At 40.8% G+C, this 18,088-nt stretch overlaps 1 protein-coding gene across 1 annotated transcript; it reads left to right on the top strand.

The window, feature by feature from the left end:
* The first annotated feature begins 1,747 nt into the window (after positions 1-1,747).
* On the top strand, positions 1,748-9,519 carry PNRC1 (proline rich nuclear receptor coactivator 1). Its single transcript, XM_052646063.1, has 2 exons — positions 1,748-2,444; positions 4,716-9,519. Exons 1-2 carry the CDS (start codon positions 1,899-1,901, stop codon positions 5,157-5,159), a joined length of 990 nt encoding a protein of 329 aa, XP_052502023.1. The 5' UTR covers positions 1,748-1,898; the 3' UTR covers positions 5,160-9,519.
* The last annotated feature ends 8,569 nt before the right edge of the window (positions 9,520-18,088 follow it).

Here is an 18,088-nt window from a genome sequence, read left to right as displayed (position 1 = left end):
ATGGACAGAGAAGGCTGGTGGGCTACAGTCCATGAGGTCGCTAAAAGAGTTGGACACAATTTATCGACTACACAAGATCTTTTACAGGACTGGAAGTATATGACTCCTATTCATCCCATGATCACGAACACTTACTACGTAGTAAGTGTTGGAAACACAAAAATGAGTAAAATCCAGCAAAAAACGCGAACAGCAATGAAAAATGATGAAATGTAGCATTCACAAAGTTTATATAAAGTTATTGGGAAGCATCATTCTGGCTATTGCCTCTGTTCGACTCTGCTATCAATCACAAAATACTTCTCAAGCACTCAAAGCTGAAGAATACTGGTTAAAGGGTGGTAAGATACAGAGAAGTTAAAAGATTATTGTGGTATTCTAATAACCTATAATCTAGTGTTGCAAGCAGTACGATGGTGTTAAAATTTTAGTCTTGCCTGACCTGGAGTTCAAATTCTGTTAACTTGCTTATTGTATGACATTTGACAAGTACTTTTTGCCTCTCTAAGCCTGTTTTCAGGATTCCCTGGTGGCTCAGAGGGTAAAGAGTCTGTCTGCAAGGCAGTTTGATCCCTGGGTCGGGAAGATCCCTTGGCGAAGAAAAGGGAAACGCACTCTAGTATTCTTGCCTGGAACATCCTATGGATGGAGAAGACTGGTGGGCTACAGTCCATAGGGTCGCAAAGAGTCGGACACTGAGCGACTTCACTTTCACTTTCAAGCCTGTATTCTCTCCTCTAAACTAGCGATAAAATATAGTACCTATTCCTTAAGAGTTCTTTCGAGGTTCGAACGAGATAATTTATGTAAAAAACAGGTCAAGGTACATAAGTGCTAGATAAATAGCCACAATTCTTTCTGTGTGAGTGCAGTACGGGGAGATGACGAATTTCTATCAACACAGAGCAAGTAAAATGCAGTGTGTTGCAGAACTGTTTCACTTTCTCCCTTTGAGACACAACCCTCCTCTGCTTCCTTCTCAGTACCAAGCACTGTTTCGCGATCCAAAGTCCCACCGTATGAAAGCGGTAACATTTCCATTTCGCAATTACGGATTATGGAGAACTTTTTATATATTAAGAAGTCAGTTTCATGGAGGCACTCTCTTAATTTTTATTCCGATTACCATGGCTAATGAGCAGCGTTTCTCACTCAGGTTAATGAAAAAACGTTAGCCACACTTCATCAAACGTAAATGTGGACTGGTTTTCCGACTGCGAAGAATGAAACTCTTACAACGTACTCTGAAATCTTAAAAACACACACACACATTAATAATGCTATTATGTTGGGCTTGAAATAAATACTTCCCCAAGGTCAGTGGCTGGGGAGTAGGCGTCAGTGGTCTTGAAGATTTCCGATTCTTTCTCCCTGGTTCCCGCCCCCAACCCCAACGCCCAAATCAGCCTAGATCTGGCTATCTGATCAATGCTTTCAGGGCAAAGTGCAAGGATAAGTAAGGAGGAGTCAGGATCGGGGGGTGGGGCAGGTGGGGCTGAAACGGAACTTCATTGTTCGCGGGACCGACTCTTCCCGAAAGAGCCCGTTGGCAGCGCCTGCGCAGTGCGCGCTCTTTGTGCCCGGCTGCAGCAGCGGGTTGTTTGTGTGTGTCTCTTCCAGGCGGTGGAGGCGGAGCCTGATGGGCGTGACCTGCTCTGTCGCATTCTGATTGGGCTTTCTCAGGAAGGTGGGCGGGCACAGGGCGGAGCTTCGGATAACAACACTCAGAGCTGAGGCTGAGGATATTTGTTGCTGCGCCGCCACCGCCCGAGCCATGGTCCGCGATTCACTCCGGCTCTCTTAGCAGCAGCAGCCGCCACCGCCGCCGCCGCCGCCGCCCTGTGATCTGTGGCCTCACTAGCTCCTACTCCTGCGGAGCCACTTTTCCGCTCAGCGCTATGACCGTCGTTTCTGTCCCACAGCGGGAGCCGCTTGTTCTAGGCGGCCGCCTTGCGTCCATGGGCTTTTCCACCCGCGGTTACTTCGGCGCCCTCCCGATGGTTACCACTGCTCCGCCGCCTTTACCCCGGATCCCGGACCCCCGGGCGCTACCTCCCACTCTCTTCCTTCCTCACTTCTTAGGGGGAGACGGTCCCTGTCTGACCCCCCAGCCTCGCGCCCCAGCACCTCTTCCCAACTGCAGCCTCGCCGCGGCGGGGGGCACTCCTCGGGCGGCACCAAAGAAGCGACGAAAGAAGAAGGTGCGGACCAGCCCGTCGGGGCAGCTCCCCAGCCGCTTCCACCAGTACCAGCAGCACCGGCCGAGCCTGGACGGCGGGCGGAGTCCCGCGACGGGCCATGGCGGAGCGCAGCAAGTCCCGGACCAGGCCCAGGCCGCTGCCTGGGTCCCAGCTCCTACGACCGCAACCCGAACTGAGGAAGCGAGCCCTTTACTTGGCCCGCTGCCGCCTGCGGCGCCCGGCCAACCCTCGTTTAGAAGAGAGGTAAGGGCCACGAGGGAGACGGAGGGGGAACCGTTGGCGTTCCGGCCTATACGGCCACAGCCGGGCCCCGAGGTTTGGGGCCCTGCGCCGAGGGGTCGGGGAGGGGGGCGGGGGCCGGGGGCCGGTGCGAGGGGCGGCTGTTTACTCGGGAGGGAAGTTTCCGTGACGCCGGCTCCCTTCTTGCTGGGGGGAGGGGGGAGGCCTGCGCTGGCACCGCTGATTGGCTCCGGGGAGCCGTCCAATGAGAGAAGCCGCTGCGCCCCAGCAACAGCCCGGATTTAGAAGGCTGGCGGCGTTCCAGGGGGTTTCGGCGTTCCGGGCGCGCGGGGGGCGGGGGAGGGAAGCAGCCCGCGGGAAGCTGACGTCAGCGCGCGCTACGTGCGGAGCGCTCCGGAGCCCATGAAGGAGGCGAGCGGGCGGCGATGGAGAGCCGGGGTGCGGGCCAGCCAGCGGCTTCCCGACCGCTGGTAGCGCAAAAGCCGGTCGGGACGCGCTTACGGCCTCTCGCCTCCCTAGGTGGGGTTCTCAGTGGGCCGCCAGCCGCTCGCTTACGTTGGCTTTTTGTTGAGTTGTGAGGTGCCTGGTGGGCGCCGGTCCAACTGGGGCGCAGCTCTTTGCCGGGCCGACCTACTTAGCTGTACTTTTCAACTTTGAAAGCTGGCAGGAGCGACGGTAGAGTTGGGTTGTCTCTTTGAAGCGATAATTCTCTGTTTATCAGGGGAACGGAATTTACTTTTAACCATCCCCACTATGTATGCTGTGCCAGGCTTAATGGAACGTAGTGTTGTGCCCAGAAGGATGAAGTTTTCGAAAGAAAAGTTAGCAGTTGATGTTATGATGCCCAGTTACTGTTAAAGGACTAGGATAAAACTGATTAAAACTTAGATGGTATTAAGTCGCTAAGGTAACATTTACATCGAAATAAGACATTTTTCCTTTAATTTCAAAGATTTTCGTAATAATGAAAATAAGTTACTGGCATTTGTTGAAAGAATGTTTAAGAGACTTGCAGCTTATCTAGCTGTGCCCTTGCAAAAATTAAATTTGTCCGCCGTGAGTCCTAAAAATTTAGTATAGGTTCTTGTTTCAGTTCCATGGGCTTCCCTGGTGGCTCAGACTAAGAATCTCTCTGCAGTGCAGGAGACCCGGGTTCAGTCCTTGGGTCAGGAAGATCTCCTGGAGAAGGGAATGGCAACCCACTCCAGTATGCTTGCCTGGGAAATCTCATGGACAGAGGAGCCTGTCCGGCTACAGGCCGTGGGTCTCAAAGAGTGGGACACGACTGAGCGTCTTACACTTCCATGGCTCTTCTGAAACATAGAAGTGATAATGTAAAAACGAGCTTTTATACTTGTTTCTTAGTAAGATTACTTTTTCTAGAACCATATTCAAACCTGGGCTCTCTCTGTTGAAGTTACCACTTTTGTCTTCGTTGTTATCTTGTGCTCTGGCTTTCTATTTGTGTCCTACTTCCCTACGACATTACAAGTGTTGAAAGGACAGTGATCTAATAGGTATCTTGTCTTTCCATCCTCTCATCGCTTCCTATAAGGATCACTTGAGTTAGGAAAGTGGTAAGTTCTTGAAGCAATTGTTAAAACAGAAAGTAGGGGGCAGGCAGAAATCACCTTTACCATTAAGTATAAAAGTGGACAGGATGATAGTTTTTTTAGTATTTAAATTTTTGAAATTTTATTTTCAGTAGCCGGGAGATCATTTTTAATGTATATACTTAGTAACCATTGTCAAAACATTTCCTCACTCCTTCTGACATTTCCTGGCTCCTGCTAATCAGATTTTTATTTTGAAATATTTTATAAAGTACCTGTCTTACAAGGTAGATAGTGTATCTGTTAACATAGTTTTTCTTTCTAATCTGCCAAAGCATTTGAAAATTTCTCTTGGAAAACGCCTACTGTAAGAACACTGACCTTTGTTAGGAAAAGGTTGGCATACTTGTTTGGAAGAGAGCTCATTATCTTCTTTCCAGAAAGGTGAACTTGGTTTTCTTGGGCCTTTTACTGTATGTTTTAGAATCAGCTCGTACACTGCACTGGTAACAGTGATTTAACTATTTTCATGGTAAAATTAGATGTGTGCATATTTGGACATCAGTGCTTAAGTGCAGCAAGCACATTTAATCAAGATAGTGAGTGAAAGTCCAGGAGAACTTTTTAAAAAAATAAATATTAGATATATGGTGAGGTTCATGACTGCTTTTTTTTTATCATGAGACTGTATTCACTTTTATTATGTTCCTTGTCTTTGTAGGTTTTAAAATCAAAGATGGGAAAATCGGAGAAAATTGCCATTCCCCACGGCCAGCTTGTTCATGGTATACCCTTGTGTGAACAACCAAAGATAAACAGACAGAAAAACAAATATAACTTACCACTAACCAAGATCACCTCTGCAAAACGAAATGAAAATAACTTTTGGCAGGATTCTGTTTCATCTGATATTATTCAGAAGCAGGAAAAAAAGCCTTTTAAAAATACTGAGAATATTAAAAATAAGCATTTGAAGAAATCATCATTTCTAACTGAAGTGAGCCAAAAGGAGAATTATGCTGGGGCAAAGTTTAGTGATCCACCATCTCCTAGTGTTCTTCCAAAGCCTCCTAGTCACTGGATGGGAACCACCATCGAGAATTCCAACCAAAATAGGGAGTTGATGGCAGTACACTTAAAAACTCTCCTAAAAGTTCAGACTTAGATCTCAGTATGTATGTAAAACACAGTTTTTCCAAAATCCCTGGACTCCTTGAAAAGAAGTGGTACAGAAACGGAAAATTGCCTTGTTGTAACATACAAGGGCAGAAGATGAGTTTAAAAAGTTATAAACAGCTTGTATTATATTTTATATTGTAAATACTGTATACCATGTATTATGTGTATATTGTTCATACTTGAGAGGTACATTATAGTTTTGTTATGAAAGTATGTATTTTGCCCTGCCCAAATGGTAGGTGTTTTGTATATATACAGTGGAGAAATTTTAAGTGTGCTAAGGCACATATAAGACCGATTTATTTGCACAAGGTACTGAGATTTTTTTTTCAAGAAACAGCTGTTGAATCTCAAGGTGAAGATCTCAATGTGAACAGTTTACTAATGCACTACTGAAGTTAAATCTGTGGCACAATCATTGTAAACATAGGATTTGTCTATGTTTCTCTAAATTGATTTCTGCCTTCTAATCTGTAATTACTGGAAAACTTCTATTCCCATTTTTACCAAACTTAATTTCTGGTTTTTTGGTTTATATCCATTCAAATTTAAGATTTTAATGCCAACAAAATCGGTTGTAATCAAATTTTAAAACAATAATAATAATTTGGCCCCCCCCTTTAAGTCTTGACTCTTTGTGTGTGATTGTTTTTCATGTTTGAATGTGTAACTAGGAGATGGATTTTAACTTTCCATTTCACTGGCTAAATGTTTATACTAATTGTATGTCCTCTTGAAATTTGGAGAGTCTAAAACACTACTACCTCTAAGGGGAGGAATTCCCCATTTTACGAATGGAAATGGTTGTGGGCAAAAGTGTAGCTGATTTAGTTTATAGAATGTTTTTATTTTCGAACTGTTTTCGTAAAGTACCATTTTCGTAAAGTACCATTTCACTTACCATATTTAGAATGAAGGAAAATGGTACTTGTTTGGTTTTCAAATTTTCAGTGTACTGGTTTTCAAAATCAGTATATTGATACTAAATGGGATACTTGAATCAAAGCAAATATAACATGTTAAAATAATAGGTGGAGATTTTGGGATCTAAAGCTTGCTTGAAGTTACTGTAGCATATGTTTTTTACTTTAAAATTCAAACTTCTACTCAATAGTGTATACGGTCTATTCCAATAAGAAATTCTAGAACACAACTTTCCCTTCTCATTATACAAAGCCAAGGTTATCCCAAACAGTACAAAGGAAAAAGTCTTAATGAGTAATTGGTCAATATTTAGACACGTGAAAATGTAAAGTTGTTAAAAGGTTAAATATGATTTTATAAAACAGTATAGATGAGAAAGGTGCTACCATCCTAAGGGGAGAAAATGAGTCATAAGTCTCAATTTCTTGGATCCTTTGGTTCACACAAGGGAGGACCTAACTTTAGAATCCTGTTGACTTGATAAGCAGTGCCATGATAGCATGATGACTTGTTACTGCCACCACAAAATCTCTTAAGAATTTACAACTTGTAAAAACCCATCCAGGTATTTTTCTTCGGCACTGATGCCTTGTTCTTATGAATTTAGAGAAAGTTACACTTAATTTACATACAGGTATATATAGCTAGATTTTTAAAAAGCATTTAGAGAAACTAAGATACAAGTGCACTTTCAACCTTGTAAAGACTTTTTCTTTTAGCCAAGAGGAGTGTTAATACACTGGTAAAGAAGATGGCTAAATTTTTTAAGGGGTGATATAAGGAAATTAATAAATTTTATAGTTTGAAAAGTGGTTGAAATAGACTACAGATATATTTAGTGAGGTGTTAACAAATTTGAATAGTTTTGGTTTTACAGTAAAAGTTATTTAACAGTATTAGTCCCTTCAGACTACTGTAACAACATACTAGAGATTGGGTAGCTTATAAACAATTTCTCAGTTCTGTAGGCTGGGAAGTCTTAAGATCAAGGCATCAGCAGATTTGTTGTCTAGGGCTTCCCATGTGATGCTAGTGGTAAAGAGTGTGCCCGCCAATGCAGGAGATGGAGGTTCCATCCCAGGGTCAGGAAGATCCCCTAGAGGAGGGCATGGCAACCCACTCCAGAATTCTCCCCTGGATAATCACATGGGTAGAGGAGCCTGGTGAGCTACAGTCCATAGGGCTGCAAAGAATAGGGACAGGACTGAAGTGAGTTGGCACGTTAAGCATGCCCGGGAGCCCTCATGAGGTTTGTGGGAGGCGACCTTTAGCTGTGTATGCGCATGGCACAGGGGTGGGGGGGCTCCCTTATATAAGGACATGAATCCCATTCATGAGGGTTCCCCCCCTCCTAATCACTTGCCAAGTCTCTACCTCCTAGTACTATCACCTTGGGGGCTGGGTTTCAACATAAAAATTCAGACCATAGTGCAGCCTAATTATTCAACAATTATTTTTCTCCTATTGGAGTTTCTTGAAACATTTCCTCCCAATGTTCATGTAATTTGTCTTGTGGGGGTATAAAGTACACTGCAGTTTTCTGCTACAGACCTAAATGTTAACTAATGGCCTAGTTTAAAATTGCAAAGGGGTAAAAGGTGTGAGCGGAAAATGTTCTATTCAGTGGCACTTCCCCTATAAAACATATATGTGGTTTAGAATCTTATACTGAAGTGTCTTTAGGTAAATTTGTACAATTTGATACTGAGTTTATTCAGCTCATACCACTGATGTAGTGACAATATAGAAAGCTGCTTTTATTTGCATTAATCTTGGTGCTAAGTAATCTGTGTCCTTGAAGAATGAGAAAGGGGAAAAAAAAAGGTAATAAAAGACCAAATTACAATATTAAAAGATTGATGGGAGCCATTCTTTTCAAACTTAAAGGTGGTTTTTAAGTTAAAATACAAACTTTAGTGTAGTTTATAAATTTGAAGATCTGAATGTATTATCAAGTAATTTACATTTTACTCTTAACCAGCTTTCAGGTTTCTAGGCATTACTATACCCCTTTCCTTCACAAATTATAAAACTAGTATAATTGTGGGAAATGAATGGGTTACGCTGTACTTAAAACCACTTGTATTTCTTTTGCCTAGTATGTGGTTTTTAAACTAGTTAAAAACCCATAATATTTGTTCTGTCTTCACCTGCCTTCATTAAAAGCCCTGACTCAATATTGGTGTTGAGAAGGAACAAAATCCAGGCCCATCCCAGTGCTTCTGCCCCTCAGCACCCGGGCCGAGCATGGACCTGGTAAGGCGGGCACAGTGGACATCCACCCAAGACAGGGAAATGAGGATTATGAGGAACTATGAGTGTAGTACTCGTGCCTGGGAAATCCCATTGGCAGAGGAGCCTGGTAGGCTGCAGTCCATGGGGTCGTGAAGAGTCAGACATGACTGAGCGACTTCACTTTCACTTTTCACTTTCATGCATTGAAGAAAATGGCAACCCACTCCAGTGTTCTTGCCTGGAGAATCCCAGGGACGGGGGAGCCTGGTGGGCTGCTGTCTATGGGGTCGCACAGAGTTGGACACGACTGAAGTGACTTAGCAGCAGCAGCAGCATGAGTGTAGTGGATAAACTAGACCCCTCTGATGCCTCAGCTCCCAGCATGTTCTCAAAAGCATTTCAATGTCTGGGGAGGAAAAGGGCTGTCGTAGCTCAAAGCCACCAACCTCTGCCCTATTTATTCCTGGTTCCTCCAGAAGTGCTGGGGAGAAACATGAATATTCAGTGGTTTGAGATTACCCAAAAAATGCAAGGCAAGTGTTCTGTGGGGGAAGCTGGTTTTGTGATTGAGGCGGTGGGTTAATTTTGAGTTGAATCCACAGGGTCGGAACTGGATACGACTGAGCGACTAAGCCTTTCACTGAGCTCCTGTGGTAGCTCAGATGGTAAAGAATCTGCCTGCAGTGCAAGAGACCAGGGTTCAAAACCTGAGTTGGGAAGATCCCCTGGAGAAGATAATGGCAACCTATCCAGTATTCTTGCCTGGGAAATCCCATGGACAGAGGAGTCTGATGGGCTACAGTCCATGGGGTTGCAAAGAGTCAAACGTGACTGAGCAACAGATACTTTCTCCGTTAAGAAATCAGTTCTAGAACGGAAGATGCAAAGGAACTTCTATTTGATACTGGCATTTTTGTATGAGTCTTCATTGCTGCTCACATAAATGCAGATGTCTTCCTTACAGATGGGAAATTCATTTTAGGAGTTAAGCCCATAGTTAAAAATTCCCCCAATTGTTAAGTCACCAAGTTTAGCTTTTAAAAATAGTATGTTGTAAATATTACCACTAATTGGCCTACATGAGTTCTGAAGCCTCCCAAATCTTAAGTCTATGATTCCATCAAATGGCTCATTTATGTGCATATGCACATTTCTCTGTATAATAAAAATCCTAACAATGAAACTAATATAGAGTCCTTGTCTTGGATAAAAACTTCAACCACTACTTCCCTCTGTTTGAAATACCTGTTCTTTTGTGTCATTTTTGAGCAGCGTGTCTACAGAGTGTGTGGGATTAAGTGTGAAGTATGTTCAGGAGATAGCTAACCCTTGGACATCACAGGTTCAAACTGAGCAGGTCCACTTTATACACGTTTTTTTTAAATATTAAATACTACATGATCTGCAGTTGGCTGGATCCCAGGATGTGGAAGCTTGGATATGGAGGAATCACCGATAACAGACCATCATTTATATCATGTTTCCTTCAGCTGCAAGGTGCACCCGACCTATGAGTTGCTCAGGGCTCAACTGTACAAGGATAACTGACAAAATGAAAAGTTAGCAGCATAGGTGGGTGAGGAAGAAATGGCCACCATAACTAAAATACAAGCTGCATTCCCTTCACCCTACTGAATGTCTTTAGAGGATGTAAAAACAAGTCGCGTCGCTATGTCTTCCAACAGGTGGTTACTAACTAGAGAAAGAGTAGGGATCGTCTCCTTGGTGATCAGACACAATGGAAGGAATATTGCGTGGGGCCTTAAAATAGTATGACATGCAAAGAAAAGCTGAATAACTGTCAGAGGTAAAAGTTTTAGCGGTGTTATATGAAAAGATGTGGACTATCCAGTAGCTTGAGAAGTGCAGAGTTGGAAGATTCAGTCTTTTTTTTTTCCGAGATTCAGTCTTGAATGGTGTACTGGGGTAACAACACGAAGGGCTTTAAATTCCACGTTTAAGAGTTTCAACTTTATAAGCATGACAGTCATCAGAGGTTTATGAACAAGGTAATAAGATTCTAAAACAAAACGTGAAAAGATGGAGTATAGTTTGGAAAGGGGGAGCTTGAGACACGAAAGCCACTTGAGGATTCAGTAGTTTAAAAAATGCCTAAAGGACATTATTGGAGGTTATACTGAGGCATGGACTTATTTGGGAGATGTTCTGGAGGTAGAATTCAGAATCGAAAACTGAATGAAGCGTAAGAAAAAGATTTAATTTAAAATTGAGCTATTAGGAAGATAAAGCCAGCAATTAAGGAACTCTGGAAGGGGCTGGAATTGTAGAGGAAGGTAATTTTGATCTGCATGTTGAACTTTGAGATTTGTGTAGGATATCCCAGTGGAAATATACAGCAAGTAAGGTCAGGTCAGGCCAAGAGGTACAGCCATGGTAACCGCACAAAAACCCTAATTACAACATGAATATGAAACAAGTATTGTCCTCCTGTATTTTCTCCTTTTCCCCTCCTTAGGTTAGTACCTTTACCAGTATTCCTGACCTCATCCTTTCTGCCTCCTATAGACTCTAGACTTCATCTATGAGAGTATATGGTTTAAAAGTATTTCCTCTGAAATAGTATTGATGACGGTTAGTTACTACTGACCTGTAAAAGTCCGTTAGTAATGGTTCTAATACTAAATTCTCCATTAAAAACAGACAGCAGGGAGCCGGTTGCTGAAAAGGAGGAACAAAGTTTCTTTCCCTTTTCTGAATTTCAAACTGGGTAAAACTGGTCTTTTATAATACTCCTCCTGAATCCATAAATCTTTCAAAAGTTTCCAAATGGGTTAACAATAAGTCTGTTATGAAATTAATTGTAAGCACACACCATGTGTAATTCAGCAGCTCACTTGTTTTTGTATCTGAAAGGGAATTTAGCTCACTTGTTTTTGTATCTGAAAGGGAATTTGAGTACATTTTACAGACTTTTTATAAACTCATAAAAAATTAATCTTTGAAAGAAACTTTCTTGAAAATTTTATGATTCTCTGAAGGTATGGGATGGATGAAGTTTTAAGAGTTAGGGATAATCTATTTTATGCTTGGATTAAACTTTTTCTTTAAATCTCTTGGATTAGATTGTTCGATAGTTTTCAGATTACTTTTCATATCCTTTGCAATTTTCTTGGGAGTTCTAAATAGAATATGCTAAGAAGTATGAGTAATATTCTCAATACCCAAGAATTGTATTTGCCAAAACTAAACTTGTGAATTACAATTTAAGATTTATAGGTGATACATTTACTGAGGGTTCATTGTCAAGGTCTTAGGATTCATTTTCTAAAGTAGTTTGTTATTTAGTCATTAAGTCATGTTGGGACCCTGGGACCCCATGGACTGTAGCCCACCAGGTTTCTCTATCCATGGGATTCCTCAGGCAAGAATACTAGAGTGGATTGCCATTTCCTTCCCCAGGGGATCTTCCCAATCCAGGAATTGAACCCACATCTCCTGCTTGGCAAGCAGACTCTTTACCACTGAGCCACCAGATAAAGTGAAAGTGAAAGCAGGTCAGTCCATGGAATTCTCTAGGCCAGAATACTGGAGTGGGTAGCCTTTCCCTTCTCCAGGGGATGTTCCCAACCCAGGGATCAAACCCAGGTCTCCCGCATTGCAGGGAGATTCTTTATCAGCTAAGCCACAAGGGACGCCCCATATTTACATGTGCTTTGTGCTGAGTTGTGTCTTTGTGACCCTTTGAACTGTAGCCTACCAGGCTTCTCAGTCCACAGAATCCTTCAAGCTACTCTTAAATTATTAGATAGTTCCTTTGTTCTAAGATTAGAAATTAACCTGATTAGTTGTCAAAGCCGAATTACAAACCAGTCTAGAATCTTGAGATGACAGGATGAACACATTCTGGTGACTTTTTGATTATTTCTGACATGGAAATGTTTGATTTAATTGAACTCAAATTGCCTTCTAACAGTAAGCTCTTTAAACAGGAAGATCTTTACTTCACTCTGCTTGGCAGCATGGAACCAGAGGCCTTTGGCTCTTCCTATCAAAATCTTGGAGAGATCTACAGTTTGGGAGATCTTCTTGCTATAAAATAATGGCTGTTAACAGTCCCTTTCAACGTTGAAATTACCCTTAAAGTGACCAGATATTAAGGGCTCTCACATTAATAGAACAAAAGGATTATCAAAAGGTTAGATTTCCCTTTTCAGTCAGCCTTCCAAGGGTCCTAGTCACTGTGCACTCAGTCCAGTCTCTTTAAATATTTCTTAGGTTACTGTAAATCATGTGATCTTTGAAACCACACCCTGAATTTTAAAACTAAGAAAACAGGATTATGTTTATGAAAGATAATCAAGATATTTTGTCACTCTTTTGCTAACTGGAAAAGCCCACTTATGAACATTCCAATTTTCAAACATTTCAGTTCTGTTCACTTGCTCAGTCGCTCAGTCGTGTCCAACTCTTTGCGACCCCACGAATCGCAGCACGCCAGGCCTCCCTGTCCATCACCAACTCCCAGAGTTCACTCAAATAACTGAGGAAAGGATGTGATAAATCAAGCATAACTTACTGTTCAATTGTAGACTCTATGTAATTAATGAGTATATGGGTATTCATTGTAAAATTACCTTACTAAAGATTTCTACAAAACGTTAACAGAATTAGGGAAAACGAAGGCTGCTTATACACGTTAAAAATTATCATGAATATCCTAGTAGCGTCCCTGGTGGCTCAGTCAGTAAAGAATCTGCCTGCAACGCAGGAGACCTGGGTTTGATCTCTGGTTCAAGAATATCCCCTGGAGAAGAAAACGGAAATGCACTCCAGTATTCTTGCCTGGGAAATCCCATGGACAGAGGAGCCTGGCAGGCACAGTTCATGGGTCCATTTAGCAATTAAACCACATTACTCCTACATTATACACAAATTGAGTATTTGCCAACAATTCCAAAAATTCATTTACATTAAATATAAAGCAAAAATAAGTCAATCTTTTGAGGCTGTAAACTGAATGTTTTTTCTTTGCACTTAAAACTAGGCTGCTTAGTTGGTCATAACTTCTAAAATAACAGAACTCTAGTCATGATGACTGAAATACCAAAGTCATTGTAAATAAGAACTGAAAAATTAAGAGAAATGATAATGTATTTAAGCACTGGCTTATTTGGGAAATGTGACAATTGTTATTTAATGTTGAAATAAATGTTAAAGCTTGAAACTAAATTTAGAGGAGGAGGAGGTAGGTGGAGACTAGAGAGATTCTGAAGGGCATTTATCCTAACTGCCCATGGTGTGAGAGGAAAGTTAAAGAATGATCCTTAGGAGTGTAAGGAAATACCTGTTTGTATGAGATGCCCAAAGGAGAAGAAAGGGGACGGCTAGAGGGCTGGTTGAAGAAGGGAATGGCACCCCACTCCAATACTCTTGCCTGGCAAATCCCATGGATGGAGGAGCCTGGTAGGCTGTAGTCCATGGGGTCGCTAGCAGTCAGAAACGACTGAGACACTTCACTTTCACTTTTCACTTTCATGCACTGGAGAAGGAAATGGCCACCCACTCGTGTTCTTGCCTAGAGGACCCCAGGGATGGAGGAGCATGGTGGCCTGCCGTCTATGGGGTTGCACAGAGTTGGACACGACTGAAGCGGCTTAATAGCAGCAGCAGCAAAGGTCTGGTTAACACTGAGGTGACCAGGAAGTAGATGGACAAAGCAGCATGCAACTCTCTGGCTCCTACTCTTTAAAACCTTTAATGCAGAATTAACATCCGTGGAGCTAATGAAGTTAAAAGTGTTTAAATTCATTCTTCAAGTGTAGTTCCACTTTCCGTGATAGATATTCATGTAAAACCACAACATTTTAGTCAAAAGTAGATAACAGGTGATGGACAAGTGTGGTCACCAAAACCTCTTTGATTATTAGTTATACTTGACTACTGACAACCAGCTCAGAGCACCTTACACAAGTGCTTTTCATGTATGATACCATAGAATAAAATTTTATTATCCATGTTTTTAAGTGGCATTAAAAAAAAAACCCACATAGATTATATGACAAGACTAGGGAATGAATTATAAAGTATAAAACAATACCAAAAATGGTTAGACTTAATATACACATTAAAAATTATAATGAATATCTTAACAAGAGCCTATTTCTAATTCAGCTACATTGAACATTTTAAGGTTTACTGACAATGATCAATGTAAATGCTTTTCCTTAAGGTTCTTATGAAATTATGTTTCAGTGTTAAAATAAATTTAAGCAACACTCATTTTTTAAAATGTAAAAATGCCCTGAAACATTGAACCAATTACACAGCTTATGTCAGAGTACGTTTTCCTCAAGGTGCAAAGTATTACAACAAAGTGGATACTGCCTCACAAATTTAATAGGAATGGTTTTTAGTTTCGCCTTACAAAAAAAGCATTTTTTTCTTACTACTGAAACAGGGTATCACTTGAGCCTGGAAGACTATTTTATATTGAGATTTCTGTTGAAATAAGTCAATTTAACAGCATTTTAAGACTACTGATTATCAGGAGTAAGCTAAGAAAACTAGAATGTAGTTATTTCTTTAGGAAACAGCTGCTCATAGCAAAGAATCCTGGGTTTCCTCAATCTACATCTACATCCATTTCTAAAAAGCATATAGTTCTTAGGTATTTAGTTCATATAATATACTCCTGAATTCAGGAAGCTATAACTTTGCTTCTTGTTTCAGTTACACTTTTCCTGAGAAACTACTCATCCTACACAAGCTGCAGTACCTAAAATCAAACAGTAAAAGACATGTGGTCAAGATATTCTCTCATTTGGAGACTGACCCTTTAAATCTTCTATCCACATTCTGAAAAAACCTGAAACCTGACACACCATTAAGATATTCTTGATTTTAATTTACAACTTATTTAAATACTAGTTTATAAACTAAGTAGGCTTTAAGTGGTAGGTTTAATATGGTGTTTTAAATTGCATAATACATTAAAAAATAGTAACCATCAACCCCCTTGAGCATCTACTTCCACAAGTTGATACTTTTTTTCATGTATTCAAAATTGTGGTATATTCCTAGAACATAAGCTTCAAGAAGAGTAATCATATAACCCTTTCCCCCAAATATAATTAAAACATTATACCATGTTTTGTGAGGGGGCTATTACTGGGGTATAGTAGCCTAGGTGTATTTTTAAATTCCCAATTTCTTCATGACTCCTTTATAGTCCATCTACCTTCTTTGTGGGCTGTCCCAGCTCTACTGTGTGCCTGGGATGGGGTCAGTACATCAGGAACATTCTCTAAGTGGGGGATGGGGCTGGGAGGGATTCAGGGAAGCCCAGTCAAGAATGAAGTGCTAACTCCCCTGAGGCTGTTTATGTGAGGCAATGAATGGGGCCTGTCTGGGATGCACTAGTTTGGTTAATTTGCTTGATTCAAGAGCACCTTGTACAAGATACAAATTTTGCAGAGGGCCTAAACTGACCTGGAAGACCAATGCTGGAGCTATGATCCTAAATATCCTATCTTCATCAAGGGAGTGATTCAGATGCTAAATTCATAATCTTCACTTAATGCTTACATGTTTTCTAATTGAATATATGAGTTTTGAGACTAGTATCTGGATGTATCACTGAACCACTGGTTTTTAAACTACTAGGAGTCACAGACTTGTTTTAAAATCTACAGGCGCCAGATCTGAAGCTTTGGCTTCATGATGCTGGATTAAGATCCTCTGCATTAAGTAGCAATGTTATACAAGTACTCCAGATACTCTGCCACCCTGTTTGGAAAGCAAATTTAATTTTTAACTCCAAGCAGGAAATTACAATTTTAATGTAGTTTAGGAGAATTATGTTGCTACTGCTAAGTTGCTTCGGTCGTGTCCGACTCTGCAACCCCATAGACAGCTGCCCATCAGGCTCCACTGTCCCTGGGATTCTCCAGGCAAGAACACTGGAGCGGGTTGCCATTTCCTTCTCCAATGCATGAAAGTGAAAAGTGAAAGGGAAGTTGCTCAGTCATGTCCAACTCTTAGCAACCCCATGGACTGCAGCCTACCAGGCTCCTCCATCCATGGGATTTTCCAGGCAAGAGTACTGGAGTGGGGTGCCATTGCCTTCTCTGTAGGAGAATTATGAGCTTCCCTGAAAAGTTCAGTTGGTAAAGAATGCACCTGCAATGCAGGAGACTCTGGTTCGATTCCTGGGTTGGGAAGATTTGCTGGAGAAGGGAAAGGCTACCCACTCCAGCATTCTGGCCTGGAGAATTCTAGGGTTGCAAACAGTTGACATGACTAAGCAACTTTCACTTTTCTTTAGAAGAATTGTAGAAGTATTTCTAAATGTTTCTTCTTTTAAACTCTGATTTTGCCTCATGCAATGGAACTGGAATAAAGACACTCATATTTATTTATAATAGAAGAGCATGTCTTAGAACAGTAGTACCTCAAGTTAATATATATTTATCTCAGATACCACATAAAGTCCTGAAATTAGTTAATATTTTACATTTAGAGATAAATAGCCCAGTGGCACAAGGTTAAATCCTGATAAAAAAGTTTAGCATATTTCACCATTATCTGTCTGCAGCTGCAAATACCAGCTGCTATACAGCAATTACATGTATTATTTATAAGAGAAAGAAAACAAGCAATCAAAGTAGCCATCTTTACCTTCTCTGACATAGCTGATCCTCTATGAATCCTGAACAAATGGAGGTAGGAAGTGCCCCTATATTTAAACTGGGGAAGTACCTGAATAAATATACAATCTTTAAAGGAAATGATCACAGATAGGGGATACATTTGCTTTATTTAACAATCTTACCCTAAGTATCCTCTCTTAAAAGGCCCAAGAAACAATTCTATAGCACAAGTGAATCCTAGAACAGATGTACCCAGAATACAATTTTCCAGGGTATCAGCACAATTGTTAATCAATTTCTACTCACAGAACCCAGTTTCACTGAAGCCTGTAATTGTTTCTTTTCCTAATTCTATTATCTCCTTTTCCTCTAAATATTATCTTAGTTTAGCATATATCTGTCAAAGACTTTTGTCTTCCAAAAAGACAAGCATGGTGATCAGGGAGGGCAGCATGGAGCCCAGCCACCACCCAGCTATACAACGTATGTTGTGTGACCTTGTTTGTGCATGTCATTTAACTTCTCTTCATCTCACTTACCTTATCTGCAGTGGTATTGCCCTCCTGAACTTTTTGTGATGAGTGAGTAATGTAAAACTTTACAGAGCATTGCCAAGCACACATTAAATAATCATAAAGTTTAAACTATTATCATTCCAGTTTTTCCATCAAACCAAACAGCATCCTCATAAGCAGTCTAGCAATTACAGTGGACAACCAAATCAGAGTAAATCAAAGGATTAAGCATGTTCAGAAACACTGCCTTATTAACTTTTTACGAAAATATGATTAAATGTAGACACTATAATCAATTCGTAGTATCCACAATAACTACATACATATGTACATAAACCAAAACATTTATTTAGAAAATACAAAAAATTACTGTTTGTCTTGCTCTTTCTTCAGACTATCCTTTCAATTTTCAATAGTGCCACATAATTTTATAACTAAATTTTATTACATCTGAACACTTCAAAGAGCTGTAGTTTTGAAATAAATTTTGCTATGATTAAATAGAGAAAATCTATTCAGAAAGTACAGAATACACGAATTTACGGTACTTATCCAATTACCACCAGCATATAAATTATATTGTAAAGTTATTTCTTACACACAGGATGTAAAATGCAAAAAAAGGACAACAA

This window comes from Budorcas taxicolor, chromosome 9, assembly GCF_023091745.1.
Source record: "Budorcas taxicolor isolate Tak-1 chromosome 9, Takin1.1, whole genome shotgun sequence".
NCBI classification, from domain to species: Eukaryota; Metazoa; Chordata; class Mammalia; order Artiodactyla; family Bovidae; genus Budorcas; species Budorcas taxicolor.
This window is presented reverse-complemented; position numbering and strand designations above follow the sequence as displayed.